At 42.0% G+C, this 21,030-nt stretch overlaps 2 protein-coding genes across 5 annotated transcripts in view; one reads left to right on the top strand and one right to left on the bottom strand.

The window, feature by feature from the left end:
• meng (serine/threonine-protein kinase meng-po) overlaps positions 1-21,030 on the bottom strand; it is a 29,966-nt gene continuing 8,936 nt past the window's right edge. The window contains exon 2 of the mRNA XM_019051716.2: positions 1-5,371. Coding sequence (XP_018907261.2) covers positions 4,255-5,370 — 1,116 coding nt within the window. The 5' untranslated portion in view covers position 5,371 and the 3' untranslated portion in view covers positions 1-4,254. The remainder of the gene's footprint in view (positions 5,372-21,030) is intronic.
• Positions 15,767-21,030, top strand: part of LOC109037175 (5-oxoprolinase) — a 52,901-nt gene continuing 47,637 nt past the window's right edge. For 2 of the 4 annotated variants that reach the window (XM_019051712.2, XM_072300006.1), the window contains exon 1: positions 15,767-15,916. Coding sequence is in view for 1 of the 4 variants with exons in the window: in XM_019051710.2 (XP_018907255.2) it covers positions 15,910-15,916 (7 nt within the window). In the remaining 3 variants the exon portion in view is untranslated. The remainder of the gene's footprint in view (positions 15,917-21,030) is intronic. The other 2 variants (XM_019051710.2, XM_072299990.1) reach the window with 2 other exon arrangements.

A 21,030-nucleotide genomic window follows, 5' to 3' on the forward strand; every position in this document is an offset into this window, starting at 1 on the left:
TATTTTCTAGTAATTTTTTATTTTTTTCAGTATTTTTCAGTCATTCATAAAAATTCAAAATACAATTTGTACTGAGTCTTTTATGCAAGTTTTTATATCAAATTAAAAAAGAAATCATAGAATAAATAAATTATAACAAATAAATATGTAATTAACAAATAAACGAATACGTGAATCAGTACCTAAATATTCTTTATAGAAGTACGTACAACGAGTATTGAGAGGTACATTTTTTACAGAAACTTGAGCCATTAATATTCTTTATTACTTAAAATAAAGATTATAGTCTAGTGCATATCATTTTTCAATGTTGAGGAAACGCGATATCACATAATTTATGTCTTGAGGATACATGACCATCATTATCTCCCTTTTTTGCTCTAACTTTAAGAATCAATTGCAATAACGCCTTAAAGATGATCAACACATATTTTAGTAGCTCGCACAATGTATGGTCACAGTGTGACTAAGCTGTTACACGTATTTTTTAATAGTTTAACGTTAAAAGGTCTTCTCAATAAACGTGCCTTGCTGTTAAAATTGTTCGTAAACAGCCACATGCCTCAACACCATAAGTCATTGAGTGTAAATTTACTCCTAATGAATACATGACGTGTACATCTTCAAAACGCAGAGCGAGTACGAAAAAGGAATCATGTAAATGATCTCTTGCATCCAATTATTGGACTCATTTTGAGAGTTCGGACCATCACCCGTAGCAAATGCTGAATTTACCTTTGATCCAGCTTTGATTCAGCCTGATCCAGGAATTTTGATTTCACGAGAATGAGGATTGAATTTCAATGGCTCAGCTTGAATGATTTCCTGACTTCTGATCTCTAATTTAGGGAGTTTCAAGGAAAATATTTTTCTAAACATAAACACTTAATATCTACAATATTTTCCAGGGGCAGTGAAGTAGCGACTGATATTATTCTTACATACAATGACTAGCATCTATACAATCTTACACAAAATGACTAGCATCTATACTTTCTTACACATGATGACTAAATTCTCGTGAAATAAAGGAACCACACCTCTTCTATTACATTTCAACAAGTTTATTGTAGAATTTAAGCACTGGCTTTGTTTTCGACTTCATTATTTTAAAATCTATCAGTCCGCCAACAGCCTTTCTCATGGTTCCCATGAAAAACTGACAACGAGCACAATAAGATTTAATGCATCATGCATTTAAAAAACAACGTCCAAACGAGTATTCTGATTCTTGTTCAAACTTTCAGGAAAAGTTCTTTGTGGCCGACAGGTCTGTGCTTATCACTAGTGCCTCTCATTCTGCACTCAGCACTTATTTCCTGATGAGTATAAATACATGTTTCAATCTACAGACCATTTGTAATAGTATTCAAATTCAACTTATATATTCTTCTTAGACGAGCTTGAAGCATCACATCAATTACTATACTGAAAGACAGTGTAATTGATTTGCAAGTTAAAAATATACACCCGTGCTCTTTGAAACAATCTGTAGCTACTCTCGCTACAGCCTAAGTACGTATTTCGCGCAAGTGCCCAGACAAGAATATAATTAAAATTTGGACGGACACTGAGTTTTAAAAAGCAACATAATTTAAAAGATAGGCAATGAAAAAATTCAGGATGCCGGCCCACACACATATATAGCCCATCAATAATAATTGCCTCTAAATCGAAAACGGCTCACTCCACAAAAATTTGGGGAAGCCGAATAAACTAAATAGAAAAAAACAGCAGGGTTATTTTCTGTGGAAATGTACCAATTTTTATAAAATTAATACTTATTGTTCTAATCTAATAATAGCTACTTACCACGTGGTAGACCTTATCCTAAAATCACAAAAATTTTCTGGTATCTCTGTAGAATTATTCGAAGTGGGAGCTGCCTAATTGCAGCGGCGATTCTTGAAATCTGACTGTGCTGTTTTTCCTCCCTCTGAATGTATGTTAAACAATCGATTGTTGGTGAGGCAGATTGCCTCACCTAAAAACGATATTTTTAATGGATTTAAATTGAGGAAAAACAGTGTTCCCAACCTGAAAAATCGCCACTGCCTGTTTGAGTAGTTTCCTTACACAAATGAGAGTAAATCGTTATTTGTTCAAAATTGATATTTCAAAAACTTTACAGTATTTTGGTGTAAAGTCAGGATGCACATCAAAACATATGCAAGTGGGCGTATTTTTTAAAAAAAAGTCACAATAAATTCCACCTTAGAAGATAAGCCGCAAAAAACGATTTAACTTACTAATTATTTCAGAAGCAAGAATATCATTCTATAAGGAGTAGATCGGATCTATGAAATGCTACAATTAACAGAATCCTTAAAATGTATCATCCTGAGAAGACAGTTTTGCCAAACATTTTCAAATTAAAACCTAAGTCACTTAAGGTCGGGTTGATATCAATTGGTATTTAAAATATCAAGTATCCTAAAAAGTTATATTCAACTTTAACAAGATAGTACGATTGGCTTCATTTGCCGTCTTGATTATTTGGACACATTCGAGAATAATGTTTTGTTACTAACCTAATACGTATTCAAGTGTGAGCTAATAAATACAAATAGAAACAAGCAATATACAGTCTCAAATTGTCCGATGAGACCTTCTCATATTAAGTCACAGTTGTCATTTTTTTCGTCGTTGAAGTTGAAGCGAAAAGGTTTGATGTATTTCCTCATTGAAGGCTCAAAATTCTCTCCACGGAAAGTACGTCCAAATAATTAGAAAACTCTTTTTTTCTCAATGATAGAAGGCTGACATGAAGCCTTATTCAAAGACCTAGCTTTACTAATTCTATGGAATTCCGCGATTTTCACCTATAAAAATGAATTTCACTTCAGTTTTACGTTTGGTTAAAAATGCAGGTGAATGCAGGCACGTCCAGAAACTTCACCAGTGGTCGCTTGAAAGAATTGAAAATGGTCTGGTGGTGCTAACTAAAAAACTCCTCGTTAGTGCCCTCGTATCCTCTTTTTTTTTTTTGTTTCTAATCAAAGGGTTATTCACTGAAAATTTGCAGGGGTAGGGATAGAATTTTTGGAGCACTCGGAGCTGCGGATGAAAAAATTCCTAAAAAAGGAGAAACCGGAAAAATAACTGTCTGAATAGAGGAAATCAACTGCTTGTTTAAAACTTGGCTTTGCGTGCTACGAAAGTTGACCGGCTTTAACCACGATCACATTGGCGGATTCAGCAAATTGGCAACATTGTTTTTCTCCATTTAAACCTATGGAAATGCATCGGTTCTTAGAGGGACCAGGTGCTCCGACAAGAATCGATTATTTAGCATAGGTTTAAAGGGAGGAAATCCGGTGTTGCCAAATTGCTGGATTCGCCTCTGCACAATCAGCCGAGCTGAACTAGGTAAATATGTTGACGTAAATTATCTGTGTAGAGGGAAACTGTAAGCATTACTCAACCTCTAAATCATGTGAAATATTCTTTGATATCCAGGAGGAATCAATAGAAAATTTAAAATTATTGGATTCTTAGTTTTCTGGCCATAAAAAAATAGAGAATGAAAAGAAACATACGGGGAAAGTGGATGTATTTGTGCTAAGAGGAACTCTGCCCAAATGAATTGGACCAAGAGGGACAGCGAAGCAATTGTGCGAACATCGTTTGCTTTGATTTGACTCATTTGTACAAAATTTCTCTCAGTCCAAAACTCGTCCGATTAGGCAGCGTAAAATTGAGCTAGTTTCATTGAAGGGCTCGAAGGACAAGGCGCATAAGTGCAGTTTTTTCAATTTTGAGAAAGACGTGTTTAAAGTTTTTGAATTATGTAAAGCCTCATGGCGGGTTGGAAGTTCTAGCTCACATTTTGAATCTTGAAATTGGATTCTACCGGTGATTTTCAAACGTAGATTTAGTTGAAATCGCTAATATATCAATTTCTTTCGGAAAACTGCACTTATGCTCCTTGTCCTCCAAGCGCCTTAATTCTACTTAAATGTGTCCAATGTGAGTATTTATAGGAAGCAAAGGAAGGAAGATAGTATTTTTCTCAGGATCAGAGTATTGTGAACTTTGTCAGACGGACTTAATGAGTTTGCCGACCCGAGCGGTCCACGTTTGGTGATTTGCGAAACAGGGGAGTCGGACAAGCGTCTGGAGGAGACGTCGACCAACGGAAACGAGGCTACGAGGGAGGAAACGCTGGCACAGCTCGTAACACCACCAGACCAATAGTCATATACTAGCCAAGGAGCCCGTTTGGGGTCTGACCACCAGCTCCGGGTGCGGCTTTCAGGTGACGTCGAGGGCCGAGTCGGCGTTGTTGTCGCAGGACAGGACCCACTCCCAGACCCGCTTGGCCACCGCCTTCTGATCCACCGTCGTCTCCAGGCCGTACGAGTTGAGGAACTTGCGCAAGCGGGTCTTGCTCACGTCCGAGACGTGCTTGATGTCGTCGTCGTCGTCGTCCTTGCAGTTGAGGTAGAGGTTGTCCGAGTTCTTGCGCTGCAGCGGCGAGGTGTCCGTGAGCCAGGCGTCCTTGAGGTACTTGTTCACCTCCGTCACCGGCGCCCGCTTCTCCGGCTTCTGCTCCAGGAGCCGCCGGAACATGCGGAGCGTCCGCGGGGTGAACTTGCGGAAGTTGTGCGGGAGCTTCGTGGTCCGCCGCTTCTGCCACTTGAGGAAGTTGCTGAAGTCGGTGTCGGCGAGGTCGGCCGACTTCCACGGCGGCGAGCCGGTGAGGCAGACGAAGAGGACGATGGCCACCTGCCAGCAGTCGGCGGCCGTGCGGCAGATGAACTTCTCCTTGGACACCGCCTCGCAGACCTCCGGCGGGAGGAAGGGGTGCCACGTGCACTTGACCTTGGACACCAGGCAGCCCTCCCGCCGCGTCTCGCCGAAGTCGCACAGCTTGATCTTGGATAGATCCGGGGCGAAGACGAGGACGTTCTCTAGTTTGATGTCCCGGTGGACCAGCTGCTTAGAGTGCAGGAACTCGAGGGCCGACGTGAGTTGTTGAGCCACCCTCTTGCAGGCGTCTTCAGGGAGGCCGCCTTCGCGGATGACGGCGGCCAGGTCGCCGTAAGGAGCGTGCTCCTGGGCGAAGACGTAGCAGTCGTCGGCTTTGAAGGCCACTGGGTAGGAGGAGAGGATGTTCGGGTGGGGGGAGAGGTGGTAGGAGTAGTGGAACTCGCGGAAGAAGGCCTTGAGGGAGGTCATCTCCGAGTGGACGGCCTTGAGGACGACCTTGGTGTTGCACTTGCGGTGGACGGCCAGGAGGACCTTGGCGAAGCAGCCCTCGCCGAGTGTCTTCTCGATGTCGTACTCGGACTCCAGCTCCACCTCGTCCAGCTCCATCTCCTGCACCCGGTGGATGATGCTCGAGCCGTTTGACTTCTCGCTCCGCATCCTGCACACACAGAAAACCAGATTCTTAGATTCGCAACATTTCATCAACTCAGTACCACACAGTAAGAACAAGTCGTGTTAAGATAGGAAGAGGAAGATGAAGTAAACGTGAAGTAACCACCGAAGATTGACGAGCATTGACGTCAGTGAGGAGAGCGTGGAAGGCGCTAGACTCGCAAAGCATCCAGCCCTTAAACAAAGCTTTACTTGGCGGTTAATTGCTCTTTTAAACAAGGCGACGATCCCTGGAACGAGCCCCGTCTCCACTGTTTACCCCTTAACTTGATTTCGCGCGTCTCTGTTTATTCCCACCGTTCACAACCGCGCACAGTGGAACGAGTCGAAAGAGAAGTCGGACATTGAATTTTTGACAAAAACTTCAAATTTTGATGTTAATTTCATCACGTTTTAAATTTTAAGAGGTGTCTCTTCGAATAAATTTTACGAGAAGACCAAAGATTAAACCTGCACCCATATGTCCAACCTTTGGCACTGATCCGTTAGCGTTCCACTATACGCCCTGACAGCGCCGAGCTATCTAAACGCGACCTGTCGAACGAGACTGGAGGGGCGACCGGGGAGTTTCTGCCCCTCGGACCCCTTGGTGCTTATTTCTGAATGGATTTTCGTGCGTGATCGTTAATGTTATAATTTTTTTATAGCGCAGATGTTATCATTTTGAGATTACAATAAATTTAATTTAGCCTCAACGCTCCAGATCATGAGATGGTTTGACCTGCAAAACAGTGCATGTAATCAACCTGTCAACACGTTGATAATATGCCCTCCTATGTGTAGTGTGGTTGTAGCGGTAGCTCTATGATCGAGAGGTCCCGGGTTCGATTCCCGGCCAGGCAACCCGAGTTCGATCGTCTCATTTCGGTTGCCTGGGACTGGTTGTTCCTTAGTGACGTAGGGGGGACGGGCCTAAAGCGCAGGATCATCCCTTGTGGGTTATTTGAAGTAGTAAAACAAATAAATAAATAAAAATATCGGGGTGGAAAACACTGGGGAAAAAAAAACACATTGGATCTAGAGTCCAGACTCTCGAAAACATTGTCAAGAAAAAATACTCTTGATTCAATCAGATTGAAGCTTAAATCAAAAGGAAATCCACTCAAATTAAAAGGCTTGGTTCTTGATTTAAGCAAAATCCGATTGAATCAAGAGTATTTTTTCTTGTCGATGTTTTTAAGAGTCAGGACTCTAGATCCAATGTGTTTTTTTTTTTTTTTCCAGTGAAATGTTCAAAAATGGATTATTTCTCGCTTAATAGCACACGTCTACGGTTGTCCCATTTCCAGTTGTCATTCGGCCGAGTCGAGTAGGGTATAAAAGGGAAAATATGACGTCATCGGTCATCGGAAGCATTCGACTGGCATTGGCTCGGAGCACTAATAGACAGTGCGACATTTATTTAAATTTCCCCATTGCGGTAGGGATGGGATTCGGCGTCGCTAGGGTGTAGGGGGGAGGGGGACGGGGGATCGCGGGCTGATTTATTAATTACGGCTGATGTTCCCGTCCGTCCTCGTTCACCAGCGCCGGAGCTCGGGCCCCGGGGTCCGCGTTTGCGTCATCAAGAAGCGCCGTTGCCAAATCGTGCGGGGAGCCACCGCGCCCCTCGCCGGATCCGGCACGACTTGGCAAGCGCCGCGGGAAGCCCCGCGAACAACGCGCGCGTTTTGGCAGTGTTTTCCTAATCCCGAATCTCGATCCCCCCCCGGCCGACGCGCGGTGCGGACCGAAAAGAAATTTTCCGGAATTTATTTTTAAAATCAAAACGGTTCGATACCGTCTCGCCACCCCCGTCCGCTGCCCAATTAACATGCGGAGTTCTTGACCAACATTTTTAATGAGTTTATTTCGGGCCCGGCTGATTGGTCGCCTAACTGCAGTTCCGAAAGTGAATCGCTGGCAGGGCTCACCCCGTCGAAAACCACCCATGTGCGACCGTTTCCAACAAGGGGATTAATTATGATCTCCTCGATTCAATTTGGCAACATGGCAATATTTTCATGTAATGTACACTCGGTTCTCGCGCTTGAGGTTGAAACCGTGCAGTTGGAAAACACGCCGTATAAATTTCTGATAACGACATTTTGACCGGTATCATTTAATTTCCTATTTATTATACAGTGAATCAGAATCAGCCTAGCCGCATAGAAAGTTGTGAAATTTTCTCCCCCTCCCCCTCCCCACTCGCAGGAACTGCGCAACACATGCCTCTTCTCGAAAAGTAAGTATATTCCCTAGTTTCAAAGGGAGATTCACGAAAAATTTCAAGGTTTCATGTTACTCGGTTTTTCTTGGGGGGGGGGGGGGGGGGGGGGGCTCACGGAAGCCAGGAAATGTGAAATTTAACTTATTGTCAGCTTCGCATAGTTACAGTCGTTTGAATGTGCCACGTACAGTTAAAATGCCGGATGAGCCTTCGGACGTTCCCAAATTTTTCTGATAAAGTACGATTTTTCTGGGAAATTAGTGAATGTTCTTTTTTCCAATTTCTAGAGAACTTTCTTTGCAGTTAGATCTGCAATACCTAAAAAGTTAAGGGACACTATTCATAATGTTCCTCCACAGTAAATATTCTGTCATGGGAAATTTGGCAACATTCAAATGCTCATAAAGCGTTTTTCCATAGTCCAGCAATTTTTTAGACACGGCGTGGCGTAGCGCAGGTTGGCGTCAATGCGCAATGTCGCACATACGAGCAAGTGCGCTTAAAATACAGCGCGCCTTTAATATTTTCCTATGCAACACGGGCAATCGTAGAGCACGAATAGTGGTATCCACAAATCTATGGTAATTTGACACGGCGAAGGGCGGAGCCAACGCGTAATGTCGCACATCGACGGTGATATACTATCGATCGCGTATTTTGATTTGCAACGTTTCGGACTTCCTGTCATTCTTAATTTTTAAAATAGAGAACGACTCAACGTCAATTCTTGAAAACTTCCGTGAATTTTTCCACTCATAGAAAACTCTTTGAAAGCTTTAAGGGAAAACACTAATTTGCTTCCCTTTAAAGAAATAAATTGGGAGCGGAGATTTTCAAGCGCCTCAAACGAGATAGGTGGACTGGCAGTTTCACCGTCGACATTCGAGCCAGGGCGATTGAAACTAGTGCGCCTTCAATATTGCGAGATACTTCACGCACAACCTTCACACGGACAAAATACGGAACAAGCACATCGTTGCCAACTTGCATGAATCCGGTTATTCCGCACTAGTGAGGGCGACTCGTTGATAAGTTTCAATAAGTTGGTCGCTTAGATGAGCTGTTCTGCCGTACTAAGGAAAAACGTCGTATGAATCTTCAGGCGTTGCCAAATTTCTATTGACAAAACACGAATTTCCTGGTAAATTAATGAATATTTTCCAATCATTTTTTAAGATAATTTTGAGTGCAATTTCACCTAAAGTTCCTGAAAGTTTCAAGGGAAAATATTCATGACTTTCCTCAAAAATAGAAATTTTATCGAAGGAAATGTGACAACTCCCGAATGTTCATACGGCGTTTTTCCTCAACGCGGCAGTGTTAATTACTTAACACCCGGGAGAGATGACGAGCGAGTCGTCTGCAGTCTGCTTTGCAGGCGCTGACACGTCAATGAACGTTGCGAGTCCTGTACATCTTAAGCAAGTTTAAATTGAAAAGCATCCCGGATTTATAGGAGAACCTTCGAGCTGGCTTCTTGGAAATTTATAGCGGCACCAAAGAAGCGGAGTGGAGGAGCTAAAATTACGCCCAGCTCAATTCGCGCGACTGCAAGGTAATCCCGCTCTAATAAAAACGCACAAGAAAGACGGTTATTAACTTCTGAGAGAAAGGACCATGAGAAACGGCCAATCTCGGCCCGAGCAATCCGCATTACTAGCATTCGAGATGACTGATTTATGCGCTTTTCTCCGTCAATGCCGCCGGCCCTGCGTGCATATGACGTTTTCTGCACCTTCTCGGGGTAATCAATTACCAAAAATATTTCTGCCGCCATCGTGAAGAGAAGCAGAAGTCATTTCCGCGAATTTAATTCAGGAGTCAAAATATGCACCGAAGGCGCCCACCTTTCTCGAGAGATGGTGACATCAGTATTATGTGTATTTCTCCTCATGTTGCATGATTTCAACCCATCAAATGGACATATTTATGCTAAAAGGAACTATGCGCACAGGGTTTGCGTGTGACGTAGTTCCTTTTAGGATAAATACATCCAAATTATCACGGAGAAAAGACCTCCCTCTCTGAACTGACCGATCGCTAAGTTTTCACGGCCAATATATTTAGAAGCTATTGCGCTTTGAATAAAATTGTTTTCTTTGACCGGTGTGGGCAACGTAGATTTATCTTTTCGCGAATGTTTGAATGCATTAATTTAATATAAACAATAAAAGCAGATCTCTCTTTTTCGACTCTGATATAAACAATAAACGATATCTTATTCCTCGAATTTGATAGAACTCTCCATGTGTGCGACGCATTTTGCATGAACTTTTGATGAGAGAATGAGTGTCGTGATGCTTTAATCGCGCTGTCTCATACTAAAAAGAACTATGCGCATGAATTAAATCAAAATAATCTGTCAGCCACTTGCGCATAGTTTCACTCACTCTACGCGCAAGTGAGTGAAAATATTTGATCTGTTTCTTGCGCGGGTCTCCAGAGAAAAAAAATTAATGAAAATCATCTGTATTCCTATAAGTTTTGCTTGATTCACAGCTCCGCTTGATTCAATATTCATTTGCGCACACATAACTTGGTTTATGTTTGCGCGAGGATTCGCGCTCCTCGGTATGTTTGCTGCCTAAGCGACGAAATTCAAGTATACAAAATCTATCGACAGAATCAAGAAAAAGAACAGGAGAGAGAGGAGGAATAAGAAGAAAAGAAGAATAGGAAGGAGAAGAGTACGAAGAGAGGAAAAACCGGAAGCAAAATACGAAAATGAAGATGAAGAAGAGGAAAAGGAGAGAAAGAAAGATGATTAACGAGAGGAAAAAAGAGAGAAGAAGCAGAAAGAAGAAGAAACGAAAAAAGAAGAAGAAGAAGACTTAATATAAAAAAGAGAAGCAAAGGAAAAAGATGACTCCTAGAGGGAAGAAAGGGAAGAGAAAAACGAGATGAAAATGAATGAAGAATAAATATAAGGAAAGAAAGACGGAGGAGAAGATGGAGATGATGATGACGAAGGAGGAGAAGAGAAAGAAAAAGAAGTAGAAGAGCCACGGCCTACGCGTGCACACTCGAGCAAAACATAAATTGCACCAGTACCCTATCACAAAAGCTGTGGACAGCGATCTTAGATTTCGCCCGCAAGATCGAGGGTATGCCACCCGGTCCACCGTGGAGTTAAAATAGTTGCACGTAGGGTTCGAACCCAACTTCGAATATTCATCCATCGCTCTACGCGCCGCGCGTCAATCAAATGTCGAGTTCATCTTCCGGAAGGCATCTACGTTGGTTTATATCGCATTATTATTATTTTTTTTTTTTCACTTGTCCTCCAAGCCCAAAATGGATTGCGTTAAGCAGGATGGAACCAAGCCTCATCACTTATTGCCAAAAACTGAATAATTCAATTTTTTACATGAAAGCAGATGCAAGAATTTTTGTGCAAATTTCAGTGAAATTTCCGCATAGGAGGAAACAAATTCCTTAAAATTTTCAGAGGAATTCGCACACACGTTCTCTTGTAAAAAATTGAATTCTCAGTTTTTGGCAATAGCTGATCGCTGATGAGGCTTGGTTCCTTTCTGCTAAACGCGGTCCAAATATAGTCCAACGAAGATCCTTTCCGTCCCGTTAGACGGTCCCAGGTGCAGTGGCCAAGACCTTAAATTTCAGGAGCGTCCTCGTCACTTGAGCAAGGTTCACACGAACGGAGCTTCTTCACAAGGCCGGCGGCGTGCTTTGCGATATATCGATTGCTCCGCCATTTAAACCTATGAAAAAGAATCGATAGACAGGGTGTCGCAACGGACACCTTAATAATCGATTCTTCACCATAGCTTCAAACAGAGAAATATCGATAGTCGATCATTCACGACTCGCCACTTCGTGCATTAATCTACGGTCGCGTGCCAGGGCCGGGGCCGAGACACCCTCTCTTGGTCTGCCGTGCTAAGGAAAAACGCCGTTAGAACATTCGAAAGTTGCCAAATTCCTCGGATAAAGCATGTATTTTTGTGGACATTCATGCATATTTTTCCTTGAAATTTTCAGATATTTTAGAGTGCATTGCGTACAAAACTGTCTGAAAATTTTGGAAAAAATATTCACAATTTTCCCGGTAAATTTCGCTTTTAATTGAAGGAAACTCGGCAACGTCTGAAGGCTCATGCGGCGTTTTTCCTTAGCACGGCAGTGGTCCAGTTCAGCTCTCGGCGGGTCTCAAGAGCGGACTCGCCTCGGAGGGTGGGATCGGACAGTGGCGTGGCGTGAATTGCGATATATCGATTGTATGCCATTTAAACCTATGGAAAAGGATCGATAAACAGGGTGTTCGCAGCGAACACCTTAATAATCGATTCTTTACCATAGGTTTAAATGGCATAACAATCGATAATCGCAATTCACGCCACGCCACTGGATCGGGACGGGACAGGGAGTGCGTCCGTGACGGCGGAATGTCACGCAAGTTGTTGATCGTGACACACTTAGACTCGGCGAGATCCACCTACGACTACGAGGGAGACGAGCATTCGACATCAACAGGTCTCCAGGTAGGTGTGTTTATTCGCCGTCGACCATGTTCGCTGCGCTCGAGCCGGAAGAGACACGGAGAAACTCGCGTAGACACGTGGAAAACACGACCGCGGTTCCACCCCTTCCCGACTCCTGGTTCCACCGCCACGCTCGCTTGTTTCTTTCCTCGCCCTCGAACTTTCCACCGTTGCCGCTTTCCTTCGGGAGAACTCCTCACTAAAAAATCTCACTAAAAGTCTCATACTGCCATCAGACTGTTCAACAACCTTCCTTGAACCTGAGAAAAGCTCTTCAGAAATGGAAGTAAGAGAGTATATGGCTGGTCTAAAAGCCTTACTAGTTGGCAAAGCTTTTTACTCCTTAAATGATTTTTTAAATAATATTAATTGTAATTTTCAATAACCTTTATTTTATTTTGTAAAATTTTGTAATATCTTAATGCTTCCCTGTGTTCTTACGTACCTAGGTATATTATATTAATGTGTAATATTAGGGGGGGGGGGGTTGACAAGTATTATAGTCATAACATGTGGCATATACGTACATGAATTATAAATGAACTAAATAAAAAAAAGTGTTCGGGATGTTGGAGTTTTTAAGCCAACGTGCGTGAAAAGTTCAGCTTAAAGCTGATATCTCATTACAGAGGGAAAAAGCTCACACACAAGCACAATTTCCCCCCCCCAAAAAAAAATACGCAGTTGGTTGGTTTACGCTACGACCCGTAAGTTTACCGCAATCAGTTTTTGTAAAAAAATGCTCGGTCAAAAATTATGGGCACCCATACTGCCGTGCCAAGGGAAAACGCCGTATGAACCTTCAGCCGTTGCCAAATTTTCTCGGGCAAAATACGAGTTTTCAAGATAGTATGTGAATATTTTTCCTTTGAAATTTCGGACAATTTTGTGCGCGATTTAATCTAAATTACCTAAAAATACCAAGGGAAAATATGCATGATTTTCCTAAAAATACCTGTTTTATCCTGGGAAATTTGGCAACTCTCGAATGTTCTTACGGCGTTTTTCCTTAGCGCTTCAGCATTAAAGGATCACATTCAGCAAAAAGGAACCAGCACGATTACAGTGTTTTCAAAATCGTGCAACCTCTCTTTTCTTTTTAAAAATACTCAATGTATGTACAGTATTAAACTTCACGCAATTATTTTCTTTTAAAATTTAAAATATCTGGTTAGAAGCAAAAACTATTTGCTATTCTGGAAGGTTTTTTAGATAAATATGAAGAAGCTATATATTTACAAAACATTAATTGTGTTGGTTCCTTTTTGCTAAATGCGATTAAAATAATGTAAGGTACCCAGAGGGGGAGAGGGGTGTCAAGAGGCTCCTTACACTGCGCTGCGCTGAATTGGGGCTTTACGTTCAGGAATGGAGGGAAATTTTTCCACGGGGGGCGCTGACCCCTTTTTCCCCTAGGTTGCAGACTTGGTCATGCATGGAAAAGATGCACCCGTAATAATCAGGGATGTAACTTTGTTCAGGACAAACTGCGTATTTTTCAGGCTAAGGCGTTGCCAAATTTTGTCTCAAATACTAATTGATCGGAAAAGTTGTATTTTTCTTCCGGTTATATTAGCATTTTAAAATATATGAAAATTTCAAGGAAAAATATGCATAACCGCTTCTAATTTTGTATATTCACGAAAGTCTTGCATGTAATTCGAAGATTCAATGTTGTACATGTACAAGATAAGTCTTGTTTATTACCAAGATCTAAAATAGTACTTTAACAAGAAAACTTTCTTCCGAGAGGTGAGATATTGCATCATGAGAGGTGAGGCTGACCGTGGGGACTCGGGAAGGTGGACGTGGACGATAAACGGAAAAGGTACTTAGTGAAGTTTATGAGTCTTCTCTTTACTTTTGAGACACCGGGGCCTAGAATGACCTTTGTGACCCGTTTCGCCTTAACGAAAACATAGCCATGACCTTCCCTGTTTGATCAAGGACATGCGATTGACCCCTTCCATCAATTTTCACAGCCAGACACCAAAGATACAGTAATCTGAATTTTAAAGTCATTTCATGAAACTCTTATTTATGCGTTAAAACTCTTTCATACAAAGTGACGCCCTTACTTTAAATCAAGTGCCTAGAGAGGAGGGGTCGAGAAGTATCTCTCAGGTATCACACGAACGGAAATTTAACAAAAAATTCCTGCTTTGCGATGAGTCGATACTTTTATTCCCTTTAAAGCTATGGAAAAGGATCGATTATCAGGGTATACCTTAGCGATTGATTCCTTGCCATAGCTTCAAATGAGAAGTTATCGATAGCCGATGATTCAAGCTTCGTTGCTGAAGCGGTTAAAAATTAAATAGCGAAAAAACTTATTAGAACCGAAAGATTTAAATTATTTGAAAATGTTTTTGGGCGCATGTTGTTGAATAAGATTGGCAGTCAGTGGTAACTATACGTTTTCGCTTCTTAGGTTCCGGAAGTATATTAAGATATTAAAAACTTCAGATATGGATCGAGAGCAAAATTCGCTGGTGTTGATCGTTAGGGAGTTAAAAAAAATGTTGAAAAATTATTAAAAGGTTGCGCTAGACTCGGGACTCCTGATTAGACCATTTTTTATTTTACAATTTGAACGAACGATCAAATTTTAAATCAAACTTTTTGCCGGGAAGGTGGAGGCTTTCCTCAATTTTTTTCGTTATCATTAATTTTGAAAGAGATTCATTTTGATATGAGGATGTCGTCTTTCAGCATGATTGAAATGATTAAAGTAGCGTGACTGGACTGCGTTTTCACGGAGCTCCACTCCAATCATCAATTTGGCACCACTTGCACCGAAACGCCATTCGTCACAACAGCCCAATAAAAGTTACGTTGTTTTCATAACAAGGAATGAAAAATGTCGCGGAGAATCTGGCCGCATCGTGGACCGAGACTTTATTTTTACAATACAACTTTTATGATAGACATAAGTTTAAATTTAGTGGCGTCCTTCACATTGGCAGCGCTCGGATCAGTGGCGAGGCGTGAATAATCGATTATCGATATTTCGCCATTTGAAGCTATGGTGCAGAATCGATTATTAAGGTGTTCGTTGCGAACACCCTGCTTATCGATCCTTTTCCACGGATTTAAATGGCAGATCGATCGATATATCGCAAAGCACGCCACGCCACTGGCTCGGATTAGTTGGTGGTTGGACCGAGCTGGATGCCGGCCATTGGAATGAGGAAAGTTAAGAGAGGCAGATAATAAATGGACGTGCTGTGCGTCGCACAATTAATACAAATCGCCGCCGTGATGAATCGAACGTGTACCACTTTCGATCGCGGCTCATCGTAGAAAAAATGTAAACAAACACACCTCCCTCTCGAATCCCATCCCCTCCAGTCCGGCGAGCTGCCGCGTTGGCACGGTGTTGTTGAATCAGGGTGGATGTAAACAGAGTGGCCGGTTGACTATCTATACGGCGCGATGACGATTCGTTGTCCATGGTCGTTTAAACTTGCTTCGAAATGGCGCGTATTTTATTTCGCTTCAGTATGGTCGCAGTCTTAAAACTTACTAGTTTAAGGGCAATTTTGAGCTGCTCTCACTCGAAAATGTACCATTTCAGAGATGAAAGACTTATCAATCATCTATTAAATGATAAGAGCAAAAATTATATCTGATACCCCGGAACCACCATCACACTTATAGGTTCCATCTATCGGCAATAAAAAGTGTTTCAGTCTGCCGTAGCTCGTCATCGAGAGTTAAGAAAAGGGTTAAACAACTTTGAAATGAAATGGTGAAGTATAGTGAAAGTCACGAGAGTGCAATGTCGTCTATTACTTCGTGTATAGGACACAAATGGCCAGTAAGATTATAAAATTTGTACTGTTTTTTTGTAATATTTCATAAATTCCCTCCAAAATTCCTTTCACCCTTCTCCTCTCATTTCGTCTGTTTCCTGTGGCCTACCCTTAATTACCTGATCCATTATTCATATCAACCGATAATCTCTGAAATAGATACTTTTTACAGAGCAGCCCGAGATACTTTCTCCTGTAATCTCTGAAACCGGTGGCAATTTGTTCTCTCTGACCGTTTTGCAATGTCATGAGCTGAGTCAGTCAGGGACGAAGGAGAGGGAGACAGTAAAAAATGACGCATGTCTTTACTCTCGCCAGAAAGGGCTTTAAACTCCTCCAGCATTTTGATCGCGTGGAATCTCGCTTAGAGGAAAATTCGAAGGGGAAAAATTGCAAATGAACATCAAACTCGGAGAATGGAAGCTTGCGAAATAACGTGACTTAGCATCGAAGGTGGCAACATGGTTTTAATTCCATTTAAACCCGAGGAAACGAATCGATTCTCGGAGGGGCCAGGTGCTCTGACAAGAATCGATAGTTCAACACGGGTTTAAATGGAGGAAAGCAAGTAATGCCAACCTCCTGGGTCCGCCTCTGCGACCAGGTCGGGAAATTTGGACGTTGATTCGCAATTGCGCGTAATTAAGAGTGCATCGAACCGAACGACGAAGCGCTAAAGCGCGTAAGTTCGGCAGCCCCACGGACGGCTAAATTCAGACGAGTTTCGTGCCTCGAAAAGGCGTAACTATTTCGCAGGTGAGCCTCGAGAGGTATGTAGTCACACGGACGATGGACTTCACGCCAAAGCATATTTACATCGCTTCGTCGACGGGGCGATGGTTTGACTTGACACTCGATACAAAACACAAACAACATGAGTTCGTCACATTATACGAAGCGCACACCGCACTATGTTACATGAATTTTATTTATATATATAAATATATATATATATATATATACATATATATACAGGACAGGGGCCAGACTGGTCTAGAGGAGACGGACCTGTCAAATCCATCATTTCAGCGCGAGCATGATCCATTGGCACGGCTCACCGGCTTGCTGTCGGTTATCCCCGAAAAAATTTCGAAATCCCGGTCGCCTTATCAGGAAGAGTCCAACCCCAAAGAGGTGTTGCTGAGACTTGACGACGGTGGACTAATGGTACTCGAGGCCCGGTCTCAGGTGTCCTGTTTGTTTACAAGCAGAGAAGGTTGAAGTTTACTCGTTATGAGTTGGCTGCTTCTGTCTCCATTCCAATACCTTCTCGAATCGTTCACCACTGCCCCTACGCTTGGGAGTTTCCTATCGAAATTGGGCCAAGAATTTTCAAAATTCATGTCTATTTAGTAGCCGATATGCCCGGTTCGGCGTTCTAAAAACTTATAATTAAAATGGGTGAAAAAGGCATGAGGAATTGCATTTTAATGGTTCAAGTTTTAGGGTAGCCCGCGGAAATGAGAATTATCAAATCGGTAAGTTTGACGCCCAGGAAAAACGATTCTGGAGCGACACTACTGGAAACTGGTGCCATCTACCTAAAATCTAGGTGATGCAATTGATTGACTTCTTTCAACATAAGCCGTGCATTTGGTTCGACGCACTTAGCCGTTTTATGGCAAAAAATAATCGTAGGACAATCTTCCATGCTCTGGTATCTATAACTCGATTTTGAAATTTTGTGGACCTAGACTGTTTTTTCCGTGGACAGTCACATTTGTCTCTCTAGTAGCCTTTCACATACATGAACAGCAGGTGTACTCATAATTATTTTACGTATTTTTTTTTCACGTTGTCTTCTTTTCCTCCTTTATTTCTTCCCCTCAGCCTGTTTCGTTTTTTCTGTCTTTCCTCCATGCTTTCCTTCTTTTTTTAAATTTTTCTTTGCTAACTTCATTTGGCTTTTCCCCTTGATTGTTAATCTTTTGCCTCGTTTTTTCTTCATTTTTACCTCTCCCATAGTTTTCCTCTCTCTTTTCCCCCTATTCTTTTAAAAAATGACTGTAGAATAATTTTCATTATTTTCGTCAGTATGTTTCTTTTTGATGACCCCTCCCAAAAGCTTTCCTTCTGTTTTTAAATTTTTCTTTGCTAACTTCATTTTGGCTTTTCCCCTTGATTGTTAATCTTTTGCCTCGTTTTTTCTTCATTTTTACCTCTCCCCTAGTTTTCCTCTCTCTTTTCCCCCTATTCTTTTAAAAAACGACTGTAGAATAATTTTCATTATTTTCGTCAGTATGTTTCTTTTTGACGACCCCTCCCAAAAAATCGAAGCGGAGTACGTCGAAGTAGCTTCACACCTCCTTCACCCTCGCCGATGAGCCAACGCTTAGAAACAGGGGAAGGCACGTGTTACGCAGAGCGTTACGTAATTTACGGGATCGGGGTCCAAATTTTACTCGAGCCGCCGCGAGGTGAGGGCGCGGGGGCGGGGGCGGGGGCGGTGGGCCAGGATCGATAAAGTATGACGTCAACGGGGACGAAGAATGACGTCACTCGCGGGAGCAACACCCGGCGCCCGGCCCGGCCCGGTCCGTGCACCCGCGAACCCGCGATATAGGCCAAGGGTCCCGCCGAGTGCACCGCGCCACGTCGCCGGCTAATCCTTGACCCGAACTTTCCCGTCCTTAGCAAGAACAACTTATTCACCCAGGGATTTCATCAGAGTTACGTCGTTTTGCCTAAGCACTTCCATCCGATGAAGGATGAAAACTTGCTCATCATCATCCTCGTCGTCATCGGCACCGCCAGCGACGCGACGCCCTTTGTTCGGTATGCGCTTTTTTATCCCCCCCCCGCCTCGCCCCCTCTTCTTTTGTTTGAAAAGTTCAAATGGTGACGCTCGGTCCTTGCGCAGCCTTTCCAATCGTTATTTGCCCAGGGCGTCTACTAGTCCGGAAAATACGGGAATGGTACTGATTTTCTGCAGGCGGTGCGGCCCGGAAGTATCGAAAAAGTATGGGAATTCCGCAAGAAGGTCCGGAATTTTTCTCTTCATATCACGCGTGTTTCGTAGGACAGCTAGAAAAGCCTGCAATCCCTAGCGCATTGATTCTCAGTGCAGTATATGTCCGCTAAATTGCGATTGTGCAGCTAGCGCATGTTCAGACCGACAACGAGCTCTTATTTTTGTGTGTGCAAATACCACAAGAAGTTTTTCTGAATTTTCTCGATGAATGATCCCGTGTTCATTGAACGTTGAGTCCGAATCACCATGGAATTTATCATCCAGTAAAGATGCAACATTTATCGAACATTTTATAAGTGTATTTATTTAATTTTTTCATGTTTATTCAAGAGGAACAACACAATTTATTCTTAAAAATTGTTTTCTCAAATCCTAATTTTTACAATTATTTTGAGTATTTATGCAAGGTTATAGGACATTTCGTCAACGATTTTTTGTCCGCGCGCCTGTTTTTTTCCAGTAATTTACGTCCACGCGTTTTTTCGGCACGGGAGTTTTGGTTCACGTGCCAGTTGAGACCCAAAGTTAATTGGCCCACATGTAAATACAAACGACAATTGCTCACGACGTCTTTGGATGAAAATATATAATGTCTTGGAAGAATGAGGGTTTGCTTGGATTTTTGCTTTGTCTGTTTGGTCCAACGGAGAATAATATATAGTTGAGAGTTTTGGTAAAATTGGGGGAGCGTCAATTCCATGAGACAAAATTCACTAAAACTCTCACCTCTTTGGTGTAACAGGACTTAATTATCTTTCAAGAAATTGCCACCTTGTTATACCTGAACCGGATAAACCTCTATATTTGCCTCAGCTAAAGGCTCTTAGATTTTTCCTGTGTACGATAAGTATCTTGATTTATTTTGCGAGGAAAGATCTGTACTTTTAAAGGATGCCTGTCATTCTTAATACGTTCAATTTCGTATAATACTGTGCAACACCTCTGTTGTGAAATAGTTGCTTCAGGCGCCAACGCACGGCGGGCGGGCGGCCAGAGCGAAAAGCGCATTGGCGCCTACAAACCTAAGTGGATACTTCAAGCATTGTGCAATGCGTGAAGTATCCACTTAGGTTTGTAGGCGCCAGTGAGCCTCTCGCGCTAGCAGCACGCCGCTCCGCTCTGTTAGGCTTGAATATTTATACTCGGATAGTCAGCGTTTTTTAACTCATGATTTTGAAATGTTAGCACACTCCGCATTGATTATTCTCATTTAAATTGATGGGAAAAAAATATGTATCAATTTATCAAAGGAGAATAATAATATAATGTGTTTTTTTTTAATATTGGTGGTTCCGTGTCAAATTTAATGATTTCCAAAGCACCTTAATTTTTTCTTTTACATTTTGTGCTTTTATTGTGCTGCAGCGAGGTGTACGCGCAACGATTTGACGAAATTTGACGTATTTGACTCTAAAAGATCGATGTACAAATGGGTTAAAACTGAAGATTGCGTGCTTCATGGTTTTTTTCCCTCTTTTATTCATTTTTGCAGTTTCTGTCGGCACAACTGCGGCTCATTGAGATTAATGTCGCTTGGAAAAGGTTTTAAAAATATAAATGTTTTCAAAATGAAGTAATAATTTTGTAAAGAAAAAATGAAAAAAGTACCTATACATATATAAGGTATATTGTACATTCAATATTTTAAGGATAAAACCAAATATTCACCAATGACAAATTGACAAAAAGGAGAAAGTAATAACATTTCATTTAGAAAATGAGCAACCATAACAACACCTCCTTCTCCCTCTATTTCTCATTTCCAGATTGTCAATTTAATTTTACATACCGACTAAAATATAACGCTTGGATCAAGTCACTGTTGCTTATTTTACGTGTGGGCGTAAACTACTGGACAAAAAAGGTGCGCGGACAAAAAATCGTTGACAAAATGTCCTGAAACCTTTCTGAATACTTGCTGAGGAAACATTTTACCCGAGAAAATTGGCGATATTGTAAACGGTATACCTTATTACTCCGTCTTAACTATGTTTTCATCCCATTTCGATGATGATGAAAGTTTAAACTTCGAGCGAGTCCAGTTGGACTCTATACAAGAGGGTGCAAACAAATAAAAATTGTTCACGCTACAAATTAGCCGGGTAATTCGAGGATCGAGCGTGCCAAGAGGCTGAGAATAATCCCGCA

The sequence above is a fragment of the Bemisia tabaci genome, chromosome 1, assembly GCF_918797505.1.
Source record: "Bemisia tabaci chromosome 1, PGI_BMITA_v3".
NCBI lineage: Eukaryota > Metazoa > Arthropoda > Insecta > Hemiptera > Aleyrodidae > Bemisia > Bemisia tabaci.